This window comes from Agelaius phoeniceus, chromosome 3 (genome assembly GCF_051311805.1).
Source record: "Agelaius phoeniceus isolate bAgePho1 chromosome 3, bAgePho1.hap1, whole genome shotgun sequence".
In the NCBI taxonomy this organism is placed as follows: domain Eukaryota; kingdom Metazoa; phylum Chordata; class Aves; order Passeriformes; family Icteridae; genus Agelaius; species Agelaius phoeniceus.
In genome coordinates this window covers 11,554,259-11,576,051 of record NC_135267.1, presented here as the reverse complement: position 1 = coordinate 11,576,051, position 21,793 = coordinate 11,554,259, and the positions used below count along the sequence as shown (strand labels likewise).

General features: G+C 39.2%; 1 protein-coding gene across 1 annotated transcript in view; it reads right to left on the bottom strand.

The window, feature by feature from the left end:
- Nucleotides 1-7,274: 7,274 nt before the first annotated feature.
- The window catches only part of MMS22L (MMS22 like, DNA repair protein), an 88,527-nt gene continuing 74,008 nt past the window's right edge, over nucleotides 7,275-21,793 (bottom strand). Inside the window, exons 21-25 of the mRNA XM_054629919.2 lie at nucleotides 15,444-15,655; nucleotides 12,983-13,149; nucleotides 11,547-11,643; nucleotides 10,250-10,417; nucleotides 7,275-7,985 (exon numbers count right to left, since the gene is read on the bottom strand). Coding sequence (XP_054485894.2) covers nucleotides 7,901-7,985; nucleotides 10,250-10,417; nucleotides 11,547-11,643; nucleotides 12,983-13,149; nucleotides 15,444-15,655 — 729 coding nt within the window. The 3' untranslated portion in view covers nucleotides 7,275-7,900. The remainder of the gene's footprint in view (nucleotides 7,986-10,249; nucleotides 10,418-11,546; nucleotides 11,644-12,982; nucleotides 13,150-15,443; nucleotides 15,656-21,793) is intronic.

Below are 21,793 nucleotides of genomic sequence, written 5' to 3'. Positions count from 1 at the left end.
TTTATGGATACTCTGCACTTCTCTGCCTTACCTACTGATCAGCTCCCTGCCACTGTGCTGCCTGAGCAGACCTATCAAATTCCTGCTGATGCTCCTGCTATTCCACATGAGGAATGTGCTGCAGCAGTAGCCCGTGCCTGCTGGACAGGAACAGGTTTGACTTCATCCAGTGAGCAGAGCTCACTATCTTTTAAGGGTCTGATTACAGGGAGGTAACTTTATTATCATTTCTGTCTGGCGCTGGGCAGTGTACTGGTGGAACATCCCCTTTTCCATACTTATCAGTTTAGAATGTTTTATAGTTGGGTTTTTGTTGTTTTTTTGCTGAGCTTCCTCACTTTCATTGCCTCGAGCAGAGCTGCAGCTGCAGTCTTTGCCTGGCACACTGACTCGAGTTGCTAACACCATCTCACTCTGGGCACCAAGCACACCTATATCTAGGCAGCACTTTTCTCTATGCTGTGTGGAGCTGGATAGGCTGTACATTGAGACATGTTTTAATTTCTTGGTTTAATTTGTTTGATCTCCTGGAAATCTGCACGCAAGGGATGGATCTCTCAACAGTCCATTTACAGAAATTGTTTTCCTGTGTGGGCTGCAGGGCCCAAGCCAGGCAAGTACACAAACTTTGACTTAGGCGTGGCTTTCAGGGACACAAACGGAGTGCATGTCTCATTTTCAAGAGGAGGGTGGCTAAAATAATCAAAACCTGTGCAGGGGCTTTGAGTCTCATCCCAGATGTACCATACCAGGTGAGTGATCTGCTTTTGTTTCAGGGGCAGAACCGACACCGTTTGTAAAGCCCAGGGCACTTCTGGGCAATTGTGCAAAGTGTGTTTTCTGTGTCTGTTTAGTTTGGAGACTTTTATTCCTAGGTCTCATAGCTTACTATGGCTGTAGCTATGGAATCATTTCTAAACTGCTGCTTCTGGAGAGCAGGGGGAGGGATTAGGATGGATCAGGACAGCTGCTGAGCAGCGGCAGAAAGTGGCAGCAGTGGCCTGGGTTTGAGAAGCAGAGGGGGGCAGCTTCCTTATGCAAAGCAGCATGTGCCTCTTGGTTCGAGGTCTGAAAGGCAAGAGAGCTGTTTATCATGTTTGTTCTGCCCTTTAGACACTTCTACTGCTCTGGTTGTTGTCACCAATTGTCTGCACTGTGAATGGCAGTTTTAAACAGCTGTGCAATTGCATTATATTGGTTAGGGGTGCCTCTGCCACAGAGCCTCAGGACAACACATATGCTCCTATAAGTGTCAGGATCCTGCTCTGGCTCTTAATCATCAGGCTTCACTGATTACAGAGGTCTTTCACAGCAACCTCTTAGTCACTTAAGTTTTTGTGTCACACTTTCCTATCTGGGTCTTTCTGCTTTTGTTGCAGGACCTACAGGACAGATGGAGGGTGCTTTGCTGCACCTTAAGTCAGAACATAGCCCTTGCCAGATGAGCAAAACCCAGTTAATTATTGCCAGGTAAGAAAAGAGAGGAGTGTGGATGCAAAGAGCAGACAGAGAGCACCCTGCTGTGGCTGAGAGGTCTCAGCTGAAGGAGTGAGGATGGGAGAGCAAGGCTGGCTTCACCTGCCACCTGCAGCTGTGCAGGTCTCCTGCAAAGGCTGCCTGGTGAGCTGAAGTTTCTGAATCATCATGTCCTCACTTTGCCATCCTTCTATTGAATGTCTCTGGCTTCTCAAACTGCCATGGTTGCAGAATCCTGTGTGTGACCTCCTGATCCACCTGTGATGTTCTAAATTTTGTACTATTTTGGGCAGACATAGGACTCTGAACCCAACCTTCATACCTACCCAGTCTGCTGGTTTTTGTGCGTACCTCTGACACAGTTTAGCTCAGTTTTTCCACACAGCCTTAAAGCTGTCCAGAACAAGAATATTATTCCATGCTTACTGGTTCTGATCATCACAGTGGGAGAGCAGATGCCAGCACAAGTCATTTATCCAGTTAGGAGTGTGCAAGGTAAGGGGACCAGTTGCAACCAGTGAGAACTCACTACTGCTTCAGGGAAATAAGTGTTCTTACCAGTGAGTAATGCAGCAGTCACTGACTGTCCTGTTTGGAAAAAAGTGCAGTTCTGTGCCCTGAATTCCTTAGATTTACACATTAAGGCTATTTATATCTGCAGCTAAGACTTTTGGGTCACAAGGTCTTGAAGAGCTGTACTGAAGAGCTATTCTCTGATCTTTTTCAGGCCACACCCTTAAAGAATAATATTCTATCCTTTATATAGCTTTAATTAAAGTATATAAATATATACTTCACAAGCAGCAGCAGCACTAACAGCCTCTTCTGCCACTTTGGTGTCTCTTGAGCATTTCACACCCAAGTGCTGACTAAAGGAACACTCACATTTGATAAGCCAGTGTGCAGCAGTTCTGCTTCTGTACAGTAATGTTCTTGTAATCCTTTAACTTCTAGTTGTGGCTTACGATTTTCTTCTTAGTTTAGCAGCTTCTGAGCCAAGTTCCTGACTTTCAGAAGAGCTGAAACTTCTGTAACTCTTTTTCATCTAAATTTTGCCTTCCCCAGTTACCCTCCCCCAAACCTGTACAGACATTTAGTACATCAGTTGCAGAATGGTGGAGAAACAGATAATTGAATATTCACACATGCAGAAACAACCCAGGCAGAATGTGGAACAATGTGGAAACAGGCGCGAAAAGAGGCGGCATCTGTTTATTGAAAATTAAAATGTAGAATAAATTAAGAGGGCAAGGTTAAAACACTTCATCTGCAGACAGAGTTTGTAGGGGAAGAAGACTGCAGGAAGTTTAGCACACAGATTGTGTATAAAGGACTTATGCAGTTCTATTTTTGCAAAATGAGGAGGTTTTCCCCCTCCAAGGACATGTTATAAAGGGATAAAGTGTCCACATAAAGAATGGTTTTCCAATAGAGATGATTATATATAGCAGTTTCACAGTAATGCCAGAATTAAAATGCTTAAAACGTTAATGTTGCAATGCTTCAAGTGCTGAAGAACAGAGTAAGTATTTTTAGCAATACCCTCAATTCATGTAAGTAAATGCTGTGCTAATTTTTCCACCGGTGCCTCTGCAGGTCATGCTGGGCCTTTCTAAAACAAATAATGAATTTAGCAAATTTGCATTTTTAATGCCTGTTTTGGTGTCATTCTGCAAGAAGGGTAGAGCCAAGATAGTGTTTGATGGACTGACAAATGCAGTGAATTCAGTTGTAATGTGGAATTACTCTGCTGGCATTTCCAAAGGCCTGTAAAGCTAGCACATCTATGAATAGAGCATCTGAGCTTTTTCCTTTTTTTATTTTTTTTTTGTTGTTGTTGTTGTTTTTGTTCTGTACATACCTTTGCACTTTGTACATTAGGCTTACAAAAGGTTTATCACTTTAAAGCTGCTCAAGTAGACAAAAGCCATATCCTAGTCATTCATCATAAAACAAGCTTAATTATGCTAGGACATATTGACACTGCATCAGATTTTTAATCTTCAACATAATTTTATAAGCATTGCTAACAGATGGGCTGATTACACTGAATTTGAGTTTTAAGTAATAGTTAAAAATTCTAAAATATGATTAAACTGGAAATACCCATTGCATACCTAATTTTCAAAAAGCTTCTGAAAGAAGGAAAACCAGAGTGCAGTAAAACCTCTTTTTTGTTTCCTGAGTGAACTATATTGCATTTAAGTGCAAAGTTATCAAAGTTCCTTAGATGATCAAGCAGTTTATGCTAGTGGCAGCTCCTCTTCTGTTCAATTACAACAGATAGGCCAGGACCTTATTTTTACCATGGGTCTGCTGCTCTATTCCAGCATAAAAGACGTGAACTTTTCTATTTCAGAACCTCTTTTTTATCAAAACATGTACCCTCCCCTCTTTTTTTTTTCCATTGAAAATGAAAGGAAAGAGTAATTAAAATTAGGATGTTTCTGCTCTTCAATAACAACTACAAATGTAGAATTCTTATGAAACAGAGGGACAGCTTTGTGGGACTAATGGAAGTCACATGAGAATTCTGAACAGAAGGTATTTTTTTTCATGTTATCTTTTTAAGGTTACTAAAGGAAAGATAAGCCAGTCTTCCCTCTGCCTGCCATTGTTCATCATGTGCTGGACATGTGTTTTATATCACAGGGGTGATAATGGGTCAGAGGTGATTGGTATCCTGAGTTCTGGAATAGGGGAAATACAAAGATTAAATACTGTCTATTTAGATCTCAATTCTATACATTGCAATAAAAAAAGGGTGCTTAGTATATATATACACACGCATCACAAAAATGTGTCCTCTTTTATTCTGGAACAGTCCTCTGGCCAAGGAGATAAGTGTGGAAAATTCTGGCAAGGCTTATGATGGCTTAGTTTCAGACAGGTCTCCCATCACCAGTATTAACATTTCCAAATGAAAGGACACTGGTCACAGACTGAGGGCAAGAAAAAGCATACTGAAATTAAAAATTTTGTTAAAACTCCACTGACCGTGTGGCTGCATGAACCTGCAGCCCCAGAAGGAATCTCAGAACCTTGGAAAAGCTTTAAGGCAGGTAGAGCTGTGGATGCATAGCTCTCCAGTGGACACTAAGCTGCCTTAAAGCTTTTCCAAGGTTCTGAGATTCCTTCTGGGGCTGCAGGTTCGAGCAGCCCCACGTTGGGCGCCAATATATGGAATATTAATCCCAATATTTCCGGGTGGGACGTGCCTGGCCCCGTCTGACCCTTGCTGCTGGGCCAAAGGCGGCAGCTGTGGTGTTTCCCCTCAGAGATACCTTTGGCCGGCTGGGTGCTGCAGCTGGGCACTCAGAACAAATCCAGGCAAAATAGGAACTCAGTTTACCTCTGCTGGAAAAGGTTCAGGTGATGGTGAAGAGAAAGGAGAGGATTCTATCGTAGAGTTTTAATCCAGAGTTTTATTGCAGGATGGTAGGTCTCTGAAACAGCTCCCAATAGAATCCAGACCGCAGGGTCTCGTCTCCTTTTAAGCCCCGGGGACAGGGGGAGGGGAAGGGACAGGTGAGGGCCAACCAGATGTGAGGAGGGGAAGGCTCAAGGGGTATAGACACTTGGACAGGCCAATGAGCCCGGACCCGAGGGGCATCTTTTGAACTTCTGCCAACCACACAACGCCCTTGCTGGAATGTTAAGATTGCTGGCAGCTCTTAGCAGGAGGGCACAAGGGGAAAGGAAAGGTTGGCACACCTGAGGAGTTGGAACAGGTGAAACAGGAAATGGCATCACACTGCAACAACTGACAAACACCGATTCTATAGTTATGAGTAATTAATTAGATGTCTACTAGTTTTGGCTGGGGTGAAGTTAATTTTCTTCACTCTATCTTCTTCGAGATGTTTTTGTTATTGCTGAGCAGGGCTTACACAGAGCCAAGGCTTTTCTGCTTCTCGTAGTGCCAGGCTGGGGAAGGGGCTGGGGGTGCTTGGGAGGCTGGAAGGGGACACAGCTGGGACAGGTGAACCCAAACTGACCAAAGGGACATCCCAGAGCATGTGACATTTTTAAACAATGTACTGGGAGACACCCTCACCATCCTCTAAGTACAACAGCCCTGCAATGAGTAGCAATCTTCAGATGAGTGAGGTTGCTTAGAACCTCATCTTACCTGACCTTCAATGTCTCCAGGGATGGAGCGTCTACCAACTCTCTGAGAAACCTGTCCTAGTGTTTCACCATCCTCATAATAAAGAAAATTCTTTCACAGATCTAGTCTGAATCTACCCTTTTTTAGACCAAACTCTTCAGTGTAAAATACTATAGAAAGGTTTAATTTAAATGTTTATTGCCTTAAGCAGCCTCTATACAGACAGCATCTAATAAGATATATATATATTTTTTTAGCCTTTAGGTTTTTTCCTACATTTTAGTTAAAACCAGCATTTTCTTCATTCCTTCTGACTGGTTTGGGACTGCTGTTTAGTGTATGCTTGGTAGGTCAGCATAAACTAGTACTCTGCAAGTCTTACTCTCATTAATATTATTGGAACTATCATTCACATTTGCAAATGTCCATACCACCCATCAGATCCCCCATTTGGCACTGCTTGATGACTATGATGCAAAATGCCTTGTTTCTGTTTGCATTAACTTTGTGACAAAGAAGAATTATATTTTCCAAACTGTTTTAATTAGTTTCTTATGTGCCAGGAGCTGCTATGCATTTACATAAAGTCCTGTTGCTTTTTCAGAAACTTCCAGCCACCACAGATAATATTAAATATGTCCTTAATAACCTACTAAACACATCATTAAGTGCTTCATTGTAATGTCTGTTCTATCCTTTAAAATCACAGTTTTTACTTTCAGGAAGTAATGCTACAGTCAGACATCTGTTCTGGGATCTACTGTGTGGTAGGACTCAAATTTCAAAAGCATCTCAATTAATTCCTCATGGAGAGGGGTGTTTTTAATTTTTTTCAAAAAAGCTTTTCAGAAGCAGAATCCTCCTGGGATGAATAAAACTCCCAGGTACATAAGCTTGCGAGAAGCTACAATGCAAGTTCAATAAGTTACTTTCATAATGAAAAGAACCTCCATGTTCTGCACTATTAAGTAGCCTAAAGAGGCTTTTAGTTACTGCATTATCTGAAGTACCGATAGCTGATTTAGGCAAGAAGATTATTTAGTTCAACTTGATAAGATTACTGTAACGAAAGGGAAGCTGCTCTGAACAAGATTTTAGGGATTTTTGTGGAGCTATTAGACATAAAAATAATTTTTTCCTTCCCGTTAACATTGTAAAATTAAAATATGAGTGACTTTAAAAGTAAGAGCCTGCTCACTGGTGTTGCCATTAATGGCAAACCCAACCCACTCCAAAGTCCAGTAAGTAGTTTCAGAAATTTTCAGAAAGCTTCACATTATTAAGGGAAGTGAAAAGTGTGGATACCATAGCCATCAATGAAAGTTTCCTGAGCACTTTGAGGAAAAAAATGTAGAAAAAGTTACAGAGCTAGATCCACCCTGGAAAGACCCATAACACTGCAAAATATTTGAAAGATCCAACTTTCCCAGCAAACAGGAATAATTACTAGCCTATTATCAAATTATTTTAATTAGAAGTCTGTCCTCTCTTCTTTTTCCCTCCCACCTTTCACACCTAGTATAAGTCTATAACTAATAATGTCATGACTAATTAAAAGACCATTGGGACCCCTGGAAAATATAGATCAATTTTAAGAACATAGCATTAAAAAGAAAGGGAACAGGAAATCTAAACCTGCCTTTTCTTATATTATCCATGAAGAAAACAGAGAGGTTTTACAATGGAATATGAAATACTGAAATGTTTTAATACAGGTGGAAGTCAAAGACAGCTATATACATTCTGTGCAACACAAACATATTAAAAAAATACTCTCTCTTTACACAAGCTTTATCACACCGGCACAATCCCTGGTGAACGCACTGCATTCAACAAGTTGAGTACTAGAGAGCACACGTTTTTCCCATTCTACTAAAATAATAAATTAGAAATCACGAAAATATGATTTTCTTAAGAACAGACTGAATAAGACTTTCAAAAGTACACTATTTAAGAGAGACAGGTCTCATTCAATTGACTAAGTTGCAAAATTCTTTGAAATTCTGTCTTGTATGTTGCAATATAGACTCTATTTATACAGATATTTGAATCTGTAATAAATTAGTTTTCAATTTTTCTATTGCTATTCATCAGGATATTGAGTCAATCTTCAAATGCATGACAATAAAATACCAAAGTTTTTTTTTTTTCAATTAATACATAAATTGGGGGAAAAATTGTGGAACAACCGCAAAAATTGATACATGTATTTCCATTGTAAAGATAAACAACTTGTCTAGTGTGTTGTAGTCTGTAGTTTTAGGTACCAACAATGTCATAATGTCCAAGAGGAAAGGATTAATCACCAGCACATTACTGATCTGTCTCATTTTCCAGTTTTTGTATCTCCTTTTGTCCAGCCTCTGCAAGGTGAGATAAGAGTCTCTTATACGCTTCTCTGTTGGGGGAAAAAAACCAAAACATATAACATGTTACATGTTACTTTAATAATCTCACACATCCTAGGAATAAAAGTGTGTAATTCCCAAACACATTGTTTAGATATTGAGATATTAAAACATTTTAGCTCCCCCCCCCCCCCAATTCAACTGCTTTTTTGCTGTGACTCTTTAGCATGGCCAGATCAGAGGAAGAACAGGGACTGCACTGTTTACAGCTAGAAATGTAGCGGAGCTGCTTAGAAGCCTACTTGATTAGTAAACTGCTGTGAAATACAAGTTCCTTATTTAAAAACGTAGAGTTTCCAAGGCCTAGATGATGTTAGCATTCAGTCTTGATGATGTTTGCTCTCTCATTTCTGCCTAAGCAATCCCTGTGACTCTCACCACAGCACAGTGATGTGAGCCCCTCACACCCAACCAGATGCAGACCACCATCCTCAACCAAGGACAATAACTGTTTAAAATAAACCTGGAATTCAGAAGGGAGCTGTCACTCAAGTGGATTTTCCAGAAGAGTGCATATGTGTTGATGAGACTTTTCACCTTAAGTTCATTCTAATACTCTCCAACCCAAACAATGTAATTATTGTTAAAGTACTGCCTCTGACATTTAGGTCTTTTCTAATTATCTATTTTTGTCATGAAATATTAACTTGAGCAAACAAAACTGCAGTTTTCATACTAGTTCCTTGCAATTACAACACTGGACATCACCACTATAAGCATTTAATGTAACTTCTGAACCTTACTTCTTTTATAAATACAGATTTGCACTTTAATGTCTACAGTAATTGCACTGAATATGTTAATATCATGTTATTTAGAGTCTAGGACCAAAGAGAGAAAATCAGGTGTTCTTGAAGAGAGAAAATTAGTGTTCTTACAATAAAATGATCATGGATCACCTCAGGCTGCTGGGTAATGGAGCACATTCTAAATACAAATTACTAATAGAAAACATCAACAACAGGTTAGCTAATATATATGGTTTAAGTGAGGAGGATAAAGGAAATGGAGCTCTTCAGTAATCTCCAAGCATATATTTCAGGAAGCTCAAACAACCTGCATGCTTTCAGCACTTTGTAGATAATGGGATGAATGTTACCATATTAACAGTATTTAGCAAAAGAAAAACAAGCAAAAATTTTAGCTGTGAAACACATTATCAAAAGATGAAAAGCAGGTTGTGTGGAAATCCTACATATAACAGTACATCAGGCTGATCCTGGGCAAATTCTCTTAAATAAAAGCAAATGCAGTTGTTGGTAGTGAATAGTAAAAAGTGAGTAATATAATTACAAATTAATTAAATACATTTTTCATTAAATGGAAGATGATACCCTGTGACTACACTTCAGTGTGTCATGAATTAGTCTTGTACAACTCTGTCTTTTTATAGCCCAGGCCCTGCTGACACACACCTCAAAGCTTCCCCAGTGTGAGGCATGAGTGGATCCTCTCCTTTGAGTAGTCCCAGGATGTGCAGCAATGCAAACACTGGGGCCAGGGCCAGTTCCTTGCCCAGACCACAGGAGAGTCATGGGCAGCCTTCAAGTGAGCAGCACTAACAGGAAGAGCCCTTTTGGCTCAGGTGCCCCACAAGGCAGAGCTTCCTGGAGTTTTGTAGCAGTACTTGCATAGATGCTGAAAGGTCAGTGCTGCATTTGCACTCAGACACCACCATCCCTGCAGAGCTGCTCCCCTCCTGTGCCATTTCTCCTAATGCCAGATGGATTCAAGTGTCAAATATTTCTGTCCTGAGTTCCTGGGGGGCAAACCAAGGAATCGTGAGCCTGCTGTGCCTATTGGAGCCAGCCACAACTCTTCCAAGTTTAGATTATGAGAGAGCTCTTGATATTCAGTTGGGGGTATTTATTTTCCAAGCATCTCAGACCATACCTGATTATAGAATAATTTCACATATGACCCATAAAGTCCTCTAAAACACGGACTAACAGGAAAATTCTTTGGGTAAGTAATTCTTAATTCTCTTTTGCAATGAACATTGTAGAGACAACCTGGCTTCACAAAAATTCTACTCCAGCCTGTGGACCCTAGTATCAATACATCTCTAAAAATATTTAGCAAATATAGATGGCTTTTAACCATGAAAGGCTTGAGTTAAGGGAGATTTCTGGCTAAAAACACTTAGAAGTCACTCATATTTGAGTGTCTGTGCTGCTGTCTTACCACTGCTTTCTTTCAACAGAATTATCCTCTACTATTCATTGTGAAAAGTAATGTAAAATGAAAATCAAACCTCTGTGCAGCATTTCTTCCAAGGCCTTGTTTGTGCTCAGAGTCCTTCAGAGACTGTGTGATTGTGGGAATCAGGCTGGTAACTAAAGTCTGATCCAAGACTGCCACGGTCTCCAGTATGCTGAAAACCCGGTGATCATAGACAGCAGTGTAGTCCTGGATAAACTGCCTGGGGGGATACAGGGGCATTTAATGCAGGGTCAAAACGAGATGCAGAGAACATGCCAACAACAACTGTAGAGTCCAATCAGAACACACAATCTGGCTGCATAGCAATTTTACTTTGTTACACTGGAATACTCTACCTGGAATGCTTTCTCTAAACAAAGGATGGTTTTGAAGCCTAATGCTAAAAATTCCACACATTTATTTTCAAGTAATTTGGCAGATTCTGCTGCTGTTTCACCAGGACTACCTTGTTTGTAATGTGTGTGAATGCAAAACTAAAGCATACATTTCTTATTTAATAAATAATAATTGTAATAAAAAGACTAACAAAACAAGAGTTTTAGATTCAAATTTGCAAAAACAATGTTGGCATTTCTTATAAAGCTCCCCTGGACCTTAAATAGGGCAGACCATTAGATGGAAGTACATCCATTTGCCATCCTGAGGACCTGAGGACTTTAAGGCTCACAGATTACATTCAAATCAAAATTAGCACCCTAGGGATGCCAGATCCCATGAAATTGATGTATCACATATGGACTGGCATTCCCACAAACACCCTTTCTTTTTTCAGTGAGTCTCTCTCAAGGCTTTCACCTAGACCTAGCCCAATACAGCAGCAGTGCTTAAGGTTTGCAGAATGTCTTTGAGTGCCAGGTGATGCAGCTCTGCTACTGTATCCATGGAAGACACAGGATTCATTTTGCAGAGCTATGAAATAAGGATAATTTACATTATAATAATCTATTATTGTCGCAAAATCAAATAAAAAAGCTAAGCTTGTTATATGAATATTAGTTGCACTTCAAATTAGGCACACACATCTTTCACAGCACCATCAGCATTCCTGAGGAGTTTTTCCCATCACAGGAGCAACACACCTCCCTACTATATGCCTCTCAAAATAGTACCTCATCCATGAGGAAGCAGGTATGCCTCTCACTTCTGCTTTTCTGCTCAGGCTTTTTGGCAAAGCTGTGTTCAAATCCAGTGCCAAAAGTATCATTACTAAAATACCATAAACAAGCAACAATGCAACATGTTAGGATAATTAGTTATTTTAAGAAAACATGTTTGCTGTCAATTGGGTTGCAGCAGCTTTGCTGCCAGTTGGCATATTTTCTGGTTACCTAAATACAGAAGTCAGCTGGGTGGCATGTTCTCCTCCTGACCCTGCTTGGCAGCCTTCTACCATGTACTGTACAATGTCTGTAGATATTTTTTTAACTGCAAAAGAAAAATCACAGGATTCACACAGAGCTCTTGAATTGACCATCTGGAGAATGTCTTTCATGAAGACAAAAATTTTTAAATGAGAAAAAAAAAGGTTTAATATTTCTTTGATGCAAGTGAAATGATTGTGAGAGCACTTAGTTAGATTGGCTATAAAGAACAGAATGAGTCACGGGTTTATGCAAAATCTTATTTTCACCACCATTATCCTTTAAACAGATTTTTAAATACACTATGTTTTTTTAAATTTAAAGCCAAGATATATACATTTAGAGGAAATAGAGATTTTATTTAAATCTAAGTTCTGTTTATATTCTTTAGGCATTCCTATTTGATTCAAAAGAAAGGTAGTTACAATATTATATTCTGCTCAAAGCTGTGTGGATCTAGTCTGTAATTTCAGTAGTGGAGGTTGTTCTGAAATGCATCCTAACTCTGTTTTTTAAGGCAAAAAACCTCTAAAAAACCCAACAACCTGTCCCACTGTTTTCTCAGTAATTGTTTCCAAATAAATATCCAAGTTGCAAGATACAGCTCTTCATTTATAAATGTGGAACTGGGCTGCAAGGACTTTTCTAGAATGGTGTGGCAGAGCCCTGTCCAGGCAGGCAGGGAGCTGGTGGCTACAGCAGCCCAGGACTTCCAGAGCTCATTGCACCAGCACATTGCAATGTGGGTACTCAGATTTTAGCAGATATGGCTGTGATGGCAAAATGGGGAAGAAAATTGGTGATGACTGAGCCAATTTCCTAAGCACATCTTGTCCCTGAAACTATTATAGACCAGATCAAACAGTACTTTATCAGAGAAAATTCCCAGGAGAAGTCAGAGGTGAATCCAAATTTTGCTTAATGTCTCTCTAGCAGCAAGAAATGGAAATTTTGAGCTCAGATACATTCATTATACAATGGTGGGGTGAAAAGAGTGCTTCGTTCTCTAAGTACCTAAAAATAAAGATGTTCTTGCTACAAAACAAAGCATGCTAAAAGAAGAAAGAAGACTCAAAGATACCTTCAGAGAGCAACATGCTACTTTTAATCCATTTATAATGCCTCTGTTATAGGGGAGAACATAACATAGGGAAAAAAGGAAATGCCTTCAGATTCCTGAGAAGCTGATTAGTTCATTAGAGAGTTAAATGAGGCAGGATTTCTCTGCCTGAGAGGCAGAAGTCCCAGACCAGTTAATGAAAAAAAAGCCTCATCCAGTTTATCTGGCCAGATTGTTTTACTCATCTCATCTGAGAGTCTTAAATACTGGGATAAAAGATGCTCAGCAGTGCAGAAATCTTGCAGGCGTGGAGAGATGTACTTAAAGCAAACAAACAGCTCACCTTGCAGCTCATTAACCAGTACCAAGCACTTCAACACAGCTGGGAGAACCAAGTCTATGTCACACAGTTCAGTGCTCTGGGTTCTCTGAAGTACTTCAAAAATGAAAGCAAGAACAGAGGCCAAGCGAGGAGGTGGAGCATGCCCTTTGAACTGCAGGTAGTTTTCCCTGGGAAGACAAAGCAAGCCAGAACAAAGTCTATGATTTGGGGTTTTTTTCCATGTAATGCAAGCACCACATACCTTAAAATAACTGTGATATTTCAGCAGGAGGCCTATTACATAGATTTCTATCTTTATCTAGGCTTAAATAATGGCTTCTATTTATCTTAGTTGTAGCAATGACTCCCATTTGTCAGAGGACAGTGATATCTTCTGACTCTTCTGTTCAGAGAGGAGTGAGAAATAAGAGCCATCATAATTAAGGTTAAAACCCAAGTGTGACTATTAAAAGCTAAATACAAAGGTAGCTTCATAATACAATTGAATTAATGAAAGAATCAAGATTCTAAAATACTAAACCAACATGCATAATACAGCTGTTATTTAATTACATTATTTAGCTTTATGTGCTTTTGCAAACTCACAATCATACTTGTGGTAACAGCTCTGCTGTTACACTGGTACTGTTATTTGATTTTTGTAAGCAGTGTGTTGTAACAGGACAGCCAGTGACTGATTTTGTTCTGTCAGAATTAACACAAACATCTCCAATATAAAATCTGGCACAAGGATAAAAGGTGACCTGTCAATCTGCAACAAGAGCAAATTTTAACATCACATACATGGAGTGTTCCAATTTTAACACATTGATTTGTTCATTTTCTACAAAAGAATACAAGAATATCAACTACTGTTGGTTTGGCACCACAAATTAATGGAATCTGAAGACACTAAGTTTTGCAGGTGAAAGAGAACACAGCATTTATTCATCAGTCAGCAAGAGCACTCCCAGAACCTTCAAAAAAAGATTTAAAATATTTAATATTAGGTACTGCTACCTACTCAAACAAGGCACATATATTGGCCGAGCAGTGTGTCAATTAAAAACCAGCATCCTTATTAAAAGCTCAGTAAAGAGTGCTTCTACAACTTTCAAATGAAATGTGACTTTCAGAGCTCTGTGTACTTCACTGCACTGCTTCAGAGCACTGGTGTGACTTGGCCAATGAAAGCTGTGACACCCACAGTTCTTGTATCATGTGGTCTGTCTAACTTTAATATTAGCAACTCTGAAATCTTCTGTCTCATTAATTGCTCTGAAAATTTCCCACTTTTTTTTTTGTGTGTTCTTCCACTACAACAGCTCTGTGAGCTGGGTAATACAATCCTGATGGTGAGGTTCCCTTTCCCCCTGCAGCAGCAGCAATATATTCACTGCTTCCATATGGCAAAGTGGTGAGCAAACTGCACCTATTTGTATACAGACCCCATGACTGCCTCATGACCACCCAGCACTTTGTAAACCAGAGTGCTGCTCAGTTCTAACACATTCTTCCCAGATCACTAAGGAATGTTTCACATCTTAAAAATCACCAAGTGCCATTACACCTTCAGAACTTTCCACTCTTAATTCCCATGTTCACACATGCATGCACACATTCAAAAATAACTTTAATAAGATGACAAAGTTTGGGTATCCAAAAACATGTCAGAACTAAGATTGTGAAATCTTAATTGACTCCCTTAATAGCTGATAATACAGGCTTTACTTCAAGATTGCCTATCATATTTACCCAAGATTAGCACTGACATTATTTTTCTGATCAACATGTATACCCACTCTTTAACAAATAAAAAATCCAATTACCATGGATATAGGCCTGTATTTGAGGGGGTTTAAATCCTTTCCCAACACAGAAAAAAAGTACAGATTGTTCACTACTCTGCAGTACATAAAACCAAGTGTCAGCCTCTCAGCAGCAGGAACAGAGATTTGTAGCTGCTGTTGACATCGTGCGAGTGGTGACAGCGCAGTGAACAAATGTCTCCCTGCCTCTCTGTCTCCCTCTTCTCAGTTTTCCATGTCCCCTGGGCAGCTGGCACACCTCTGTATGCCCTGACACTTAGAGAGCAACAAGGCCCCCAGTGCACAGGTAACTGTGGCAGCTCTCAGCACTACAACTCAGTACCCCTAAATACAGCCTGAGACACACACATGATGATGTCTATTGGAGCATAATTTTTCTAGAAAAAGACTTGCATTTCACATGACCTCCTGCAATATTTTTTGTTGTGGCCTAGGACTTTTATCCTTAATTAATCTCTCACAAATCTTTCCAATTTTACTCTTCTGATATATAAACACTGTCCTTCCTTTGCTCCCTGCCCGGCAACTCCCAGGCTCTTCCAAGAGCCACACCATCAGCTGAGAGGAAAGCAGAGGCCTGAGCTCATGAGCTGTTTGTGAAATCTGAATCTGAGACCTGAGTAAGTGATGACTGATACCCCAGTGGTCCTTACCTGATGACGTGCAGGGTGGTCCTGCGGAGGCGGAGCAGCTGGGGGGCGGTGATGGAGCTGCCTAAGGCAGTGAGCAGGGGATGCTGCCCAGCCCCAGGCACAGTCGGGGAGGAAGGCAGGAATCGTCCAAAATAATGGCGAATGATGCTCCCAAGGAGCTGATTTAAATAGGCACCCTGTGTTTGGGACTGACAACATATGAAGGACAGGCCCTGTGGAAGAAAATTTTAGAAAGTGAGGAATTAAATAAATCTTTAGCAATACAGTTGAATAAATCTTTAACAACTGTATGGTAAACACTCACTACATGCTGTGTAAACTGCTGCACACAGAGTAACTATGCCTGACAAATAAGCATCGCTGATTTGCTGCAGACATGATGATCTGCAAATGAAGACAGAGGCAGGCAAGACTTGCAAAGCAGAGAAAAATCTTTCACTAGACTAATATATTGGTAGGTAAGCTTTGGGACATGCAAGCCCTCCTTCAAATTCAAAATAAAACTGTGGCATTTCAGACCTGAGAAAGCTTCTGCGCCCAAAAGCTTCTCATTTCTGCTTTCAACCCTGTACATGGTCTAACAAAATATGTTAATCAGGTAAGATTTAAGATGGGACAGAAAGAATAAAAACCTCATCTGCTTGTAAAGGATTGTGTGAAATTTTGCATAAATGCTGCAACAGAAAAATGAGCACTTAGAATTGAGCTCCAACAAGAAAAGATTTGCTCATAGTATGAACAAATTAGGGTAAATTAGGCACCATTTATAAGGGATTTAGAGAAGGTTTTAAACTCTGTTTAAGATAAGGCTAAAACTGCTGTGATTTATCCAATATAAGCTATATTGATCCAGAGAAAAATCTATAATGAAAGTACTTGCCCAGAAAGTGCTTATCTGAACTCTACCTGTAGTTATAGAACATATATATGGTCCATCCCTGAAAAAAAGAGTATTCTTACTGGAATGGGTTCCCATAAGAGAAAGTTAAGATCTTGTTTCCTTCCCCCTCCTCTGATTACTGAGAGCAAGAAGAACAAATCACTAAGAAAAAAATAAAAAGGTCCCGTGATCTCCTATCTCAAGGGTCACAGTCAGCAGCACAAACAGAAGCCTCTTGAGAACTCAGTTTTCACAATAGTTTTGTCCAACAAGAATAATGCTGTAAAACAAGGTCAAGCACAGAGCTCCCTAGACAGCAATTTCAACAGTACTTCAACTTTCCATTAGCATTGCAGTCCAGACTCTGGTTTTGGTAGGAGGAGTATCTGTCTGAATATTTATGGTTGCTGAGGTAAACTAATGCCCCTAATAGGAATGAACAGATCAAGTCAAGCTGCTTTTGTTCCACAGCTATGGGAAAGGTGTATTTTTGTTGCTTTTTGTATAGAAGTCAAAAAAAACCCCATTTCCTGACTCCCCATAAACATTTTCATCTGTACCTGTCTGTGTGAACATGACAGAACATTCAGGGGAAGAAAAAAAAAAAAAAAAAAAAAAAAAGTAGGCTGAGGCATAGCTGAGGGTCTTGAAATCCTGAGTTCCCACTTTTGGTTCCACAGTAAACAAATACAGGAAACATGAGATTTCAAGAAATGAGGTGCCTGAAGACTTGGTGGCTCTCTTGAATGCAGATTTGGCTTAAGGTTTTTACCTCACATACTTTTGTGGTTCCTTGATAATTCTGGCAAATCTCAATGATAAAAAACCACACTTTCTGAACTGAGGCTTTGAGTAAAACTTCAGATTTTCTCCTCCTTTTGTGCACATAGAGTAAATTATTGTAGGAAAAAGCTGCTGCTGCTGTATCGGAATTCTTAAATAAGAAGTGATACTTCTTGGCAAGTAGCAGACTCAGAGACTGTTAGAGATGACAGACTATTTAGTGTATAAACTTTAGTGTTTGATGTTTTCAGTAAGATATTGCAGCAGGCATAAAGAAGAGTTGCCTGTGCTTTCTGTAGTAAAGCTCGTACAGAAAGACAGAATGTACTCCATAATCCCAATATTGGAACTGGCACTCTTAAGACTCTAGACTGTTCTTAACACTAAAAGAACCCAGACATCTATGACAAAGTGTATTAATTTATTGGATAAAAGGGACACAAAGAGCATCACAACCTTACAGAGGATACCTGCAGGAATACATGAAGGAGGCAGCACCTCTGAAGAACTAACAATGACAATTGCTAAAATGAGACAGTTCTTCAAACTGAGGATCAACAAATGATACATAGTATCAAGAAGACATCAGTTATTAACTAGTAAGAGTTACTGTTTGTAAGAATGATCCTAGAATTATTAAATGGTTGCAATAAAAAGAAAAGAATATTAGAATTTAGATATCTGAGGGAATGCTGACTAATTTTTGCAGGTCTAGTAATTTCATTTCAAACAAACCTAGCCTGATCCTTCATAAAAGCATTTTCATTTTTTGGGTTGAAATAAATTGATTTGGAAACAGCATCCCAAAAAATTAGAAAAAAACTTGGATTTCTCTCTTGGACAAAAAGGCCTACTCACTTCAGGTCAGCACTGTGTTCTTTATTTTGGACTCCTCCTTTTCCTTTCAAAATGCAGAGAGTAACAGACCTGCACAAGGTCTGACAACACCATATCCCAAGTGGCACAAGGCATGAATTACCAACACTGCACAGTAGGTGCAAATCTCCAGCTACAATGGCAAAACACCCTAGGCAGTGCTGGCCAAGGATGTGATTGCAAGGTAATCACACAGAAATTTCTTCTTTTAAATCCCACCAGTAATTAAGCGAGATAAAGGAAGCTGCTGTTCAAATGAGAGAAAAAAGAAACACACATGCAACTGGACTGCAATTCTGGAGCAGAGATTTGAAATCAATCACATCAGACCCCCAGGACAATCCCTACAAAGCAGATGGACTTTAAAGGGTTGGATAGAGTCGCTTTCTTTTCCTTAACTGTGTTCTTCAGCCATCTTCTGAGGTTAAGATTAAAAAAAAAATAAAATTTTAAAGGGAGCAGAGAAGCATGACATCATCTGCTCTTCATTTTAGCAGAAAGGCAACGGATTCCTGTGTGTGTTCACTGCAGGAACCGTTTTGTGGCCAGAGCTGCCTCTCCTGATTTATCTGTATATCTGTAAATCACCTGTGGAGAGCAAAGAACTGATTAGTGTGGATTACTGGAACTATTCACTGCAGAAATGCCAAGCTACCTAATGATGACTTACACTGCAAGTCCCGCTGTTGGAATAAATCTGCTGTCCACCAATTAATGTTGTACAATTGCTATTAAACACATATTATAATTCACAAAATGTACTGATAAGCTTGCTCAAATATCGGACCACAGATGTGGCTCATGGGAGGGGTCTCAAGGTCTGATCTCTGACAAATGCTGAGCCTGCACAGAGCCATTAAAATCACTGGGAAGTGCATGGGCCAAGCACTACTAAGAATGAAGCTCTTTTGCCCTTCCCAGTATTTAGACAGAAATCAACAAATTGTCTTTATTTGGACAGGATTAATACTGATAAATCAAGCAGTAATTAATACTGATAAATCTTACCTTCCCTGTCATTATGTATACAGTGCTTATTCCATGCACCCACACTGTATTCTGCACGATGGATTTAAACTAATTTCTTCTCCAAAACAAGTTTCTTACACTGCTTCAGTCTTTTCCCATATTACTGGTAAACATGTACTAAAATTCTTCCAAATCATTCTCCAAGAAATCCATCAAGAGCAATATGAAACTTTCTATGAGATTTTAGCAATCCGCTACCACACAAATCAACTCAACTTCTTTTTGCAGTAGTGAAATACCTACAGTTAAATTTTACATACCTCACTATTTCATAATTAGGAACAGTCTCATACTATTGTAAACTGGCTGTTCATTCACATTCTTTGTGCTTTACTTTCCAAAGTCAGTAATTCAAACATATCTGAGGGCAATTTTTATATCTCAATAAAAATCTTACTTAGGTCATCAAGCATTACCAAAACACATGTGCAGTGAAAGAAATAGTACCCAGACAGTAACCCTTTAGGCAAGATAAAAAACCAAAAATAGTTTAAAAGTTGCTAGAGCTAAGCTATTTTAGCAAGGCAGTATCAGTGACTGAGTTTGAAAAAAAAATCTTGATAAGCTCCCTGTACAGTAGAGACCAGACCAGCTGCCCAAAAACTGTCAAAAGGCAGGGGATATAGCCCAAAGTTCTATATAAGCACAAACATAACAAGTAAACACAGTCAATCTGAACTGATGAGAGAGAAATGCAACAACTAGTCTTAATTAGTGCCTTTGACAATTATGTGTGCTTGTGTAAAATGAAGCAAATAAATTTGTAGGTTGGGGTGGTGAAGGACGGTGAAATACAGCCATTGGTTCTGATGAATTGTGTCGTAATAAACTACATTGTGTGGAGAGAAGGAGCTCTGTATGTTGTCCTAAAAGATTAAAATATTCAGGAATTCTATAGAATTTAAAAAAATTGTTGCATCAGTGGATATGTAAAATAAACTGCTACTAGGACTGACTTCAAACTCCTTTAAAACCCAAAAAATGGATCAAGTAAACTAGATTAAGATTAGCTGTTAAATACTCTGGAAAGAGGGATTTTTTTTCAGGTCATTGCTAGCAAAACTAAAATGTTTTCTGAGATCTGAAGCAGTTTTTTTGAGCAAAGCGGGAAAAGCCTACACTGTAGGAACTGAAGAAAAAAAAAATGGAGCCTGGAACTTTTCAGAAGACTAAAGAAAAAAAAAATTAAAAAGGAAAGGCTGCTGAGTAGAAATTCCACTCAAGGGCTTTTATACTTTGACTATGAATAAAGAACTCGCATGTATAAGAAGATGTTTTGCATGGCCTCCAAATTCCTGTTCCTTTATTTTCACGTAACTGTTAAAAGATTAAGTTGTAAGCTGGAGTATGAACAGGGACAGATCTACAGAACAATGCTTGTCTAACATCAGGGTGAATTAAGACTCCTGTCCTAAAATACCAGTGCTCCATCTCCACAAATGAGCACCAGGCACAGGGCAGCTCCCCAAGAGTGGCCTCATCACACATTTCACCTGCAGTTTTGTTAAGTCAAGGTGAGGTTATTCCCAAAGATTTCTGTTTCTCCATCTTCCCTTCCACATATACTGTTTGATCACTTTTCTGATATGCCCATTAGTGTTTTTGGGTTTTGTTTGTTTTGTGAGGCTAGTTATGATTTGATTCAAGTCAAAAATTGCTATTCACAGAATCATTAAAGGAAATTAAATGAGAATGTGTATTGGGGTGAAAGGGAATGAATGTAACTTTAACCCAACTGTGAAACAATAACCTGAGATGTCAGAGAGTGCCTAGAATCCATTCAATCTCAAATGATCTCAGAAGAGTTATTTTTTTGTTGCTGTTTTTAAACTGATCTTGAAATATTTTTGAGTTGATTCGAAATTGGAATTTTCCCACTTTTCCACATAAAAGAGGAGGAAGTATTTTTGAATAAATGAAGCATTTTCAGACACTTAAAAATATTGGAACCTTGCAAAGACAAACAAAAATTAATAAAATACAAAAAGTGTCATATTGAAACAGGAAAAATAACTCACGAATTCTCCTCTTTTCTCCCCAGAAGTGTCTATCAAATTTAAGAATTACTTGTTTTCAAGAAGTAGTGTTTGTCTAAAATATTTTGTCACACAAGATCATCTAGCATAGCTGGAAAGCACATGGACAATGCAGCAAACTGATGAAGAGAACAAAAGTGAGGTCTGGAAGTCAGAAACTGGCAAATAAAACAGGAAACAAGGGTACACAACACTCAAGACTTCAAAACCAACTCAAGTGGTTTCATCTGAAGGCTACATCTGTCTCTGCAGGCTCCAGAGAAACTGGCTCTACAACAGAAATACCAAATTAGTAAACAGACACTCACAGTCCATGCTAATACCATTGTCCAGATGGCCCTACATGTACACAGCTTCTGAAAATACCTACAGAGCAATAAAGCAAAACATACTGTGCAGAGCATTGCACAACCATATTCACTTCCATATGACATGCCTTCGATCACAATGAGCTGCTTTTGAAACTAATAAATCCAAGTGATGTTTACAATGTCACCACTGCACTGTTTCACAATACAATCCTGCAAAGTAGTGAGTTAAGACTGCAATCAAAATGAAGACTAAGAGAGAAGGGGAAATGCTAAGCAAAAAAGACACAAAGATTTACAAGGAAAACAAGTCAACTTATTTATTTTCAAAATATAGGCCTTTCCCTTTCTCACCAGCAGAAATTAGTCTCTTTCTACAGCATCAACAAGCCTTACAGAGTTTCAAGAGTGACAGAGTAACTGAGAGAAGAGTAGGAC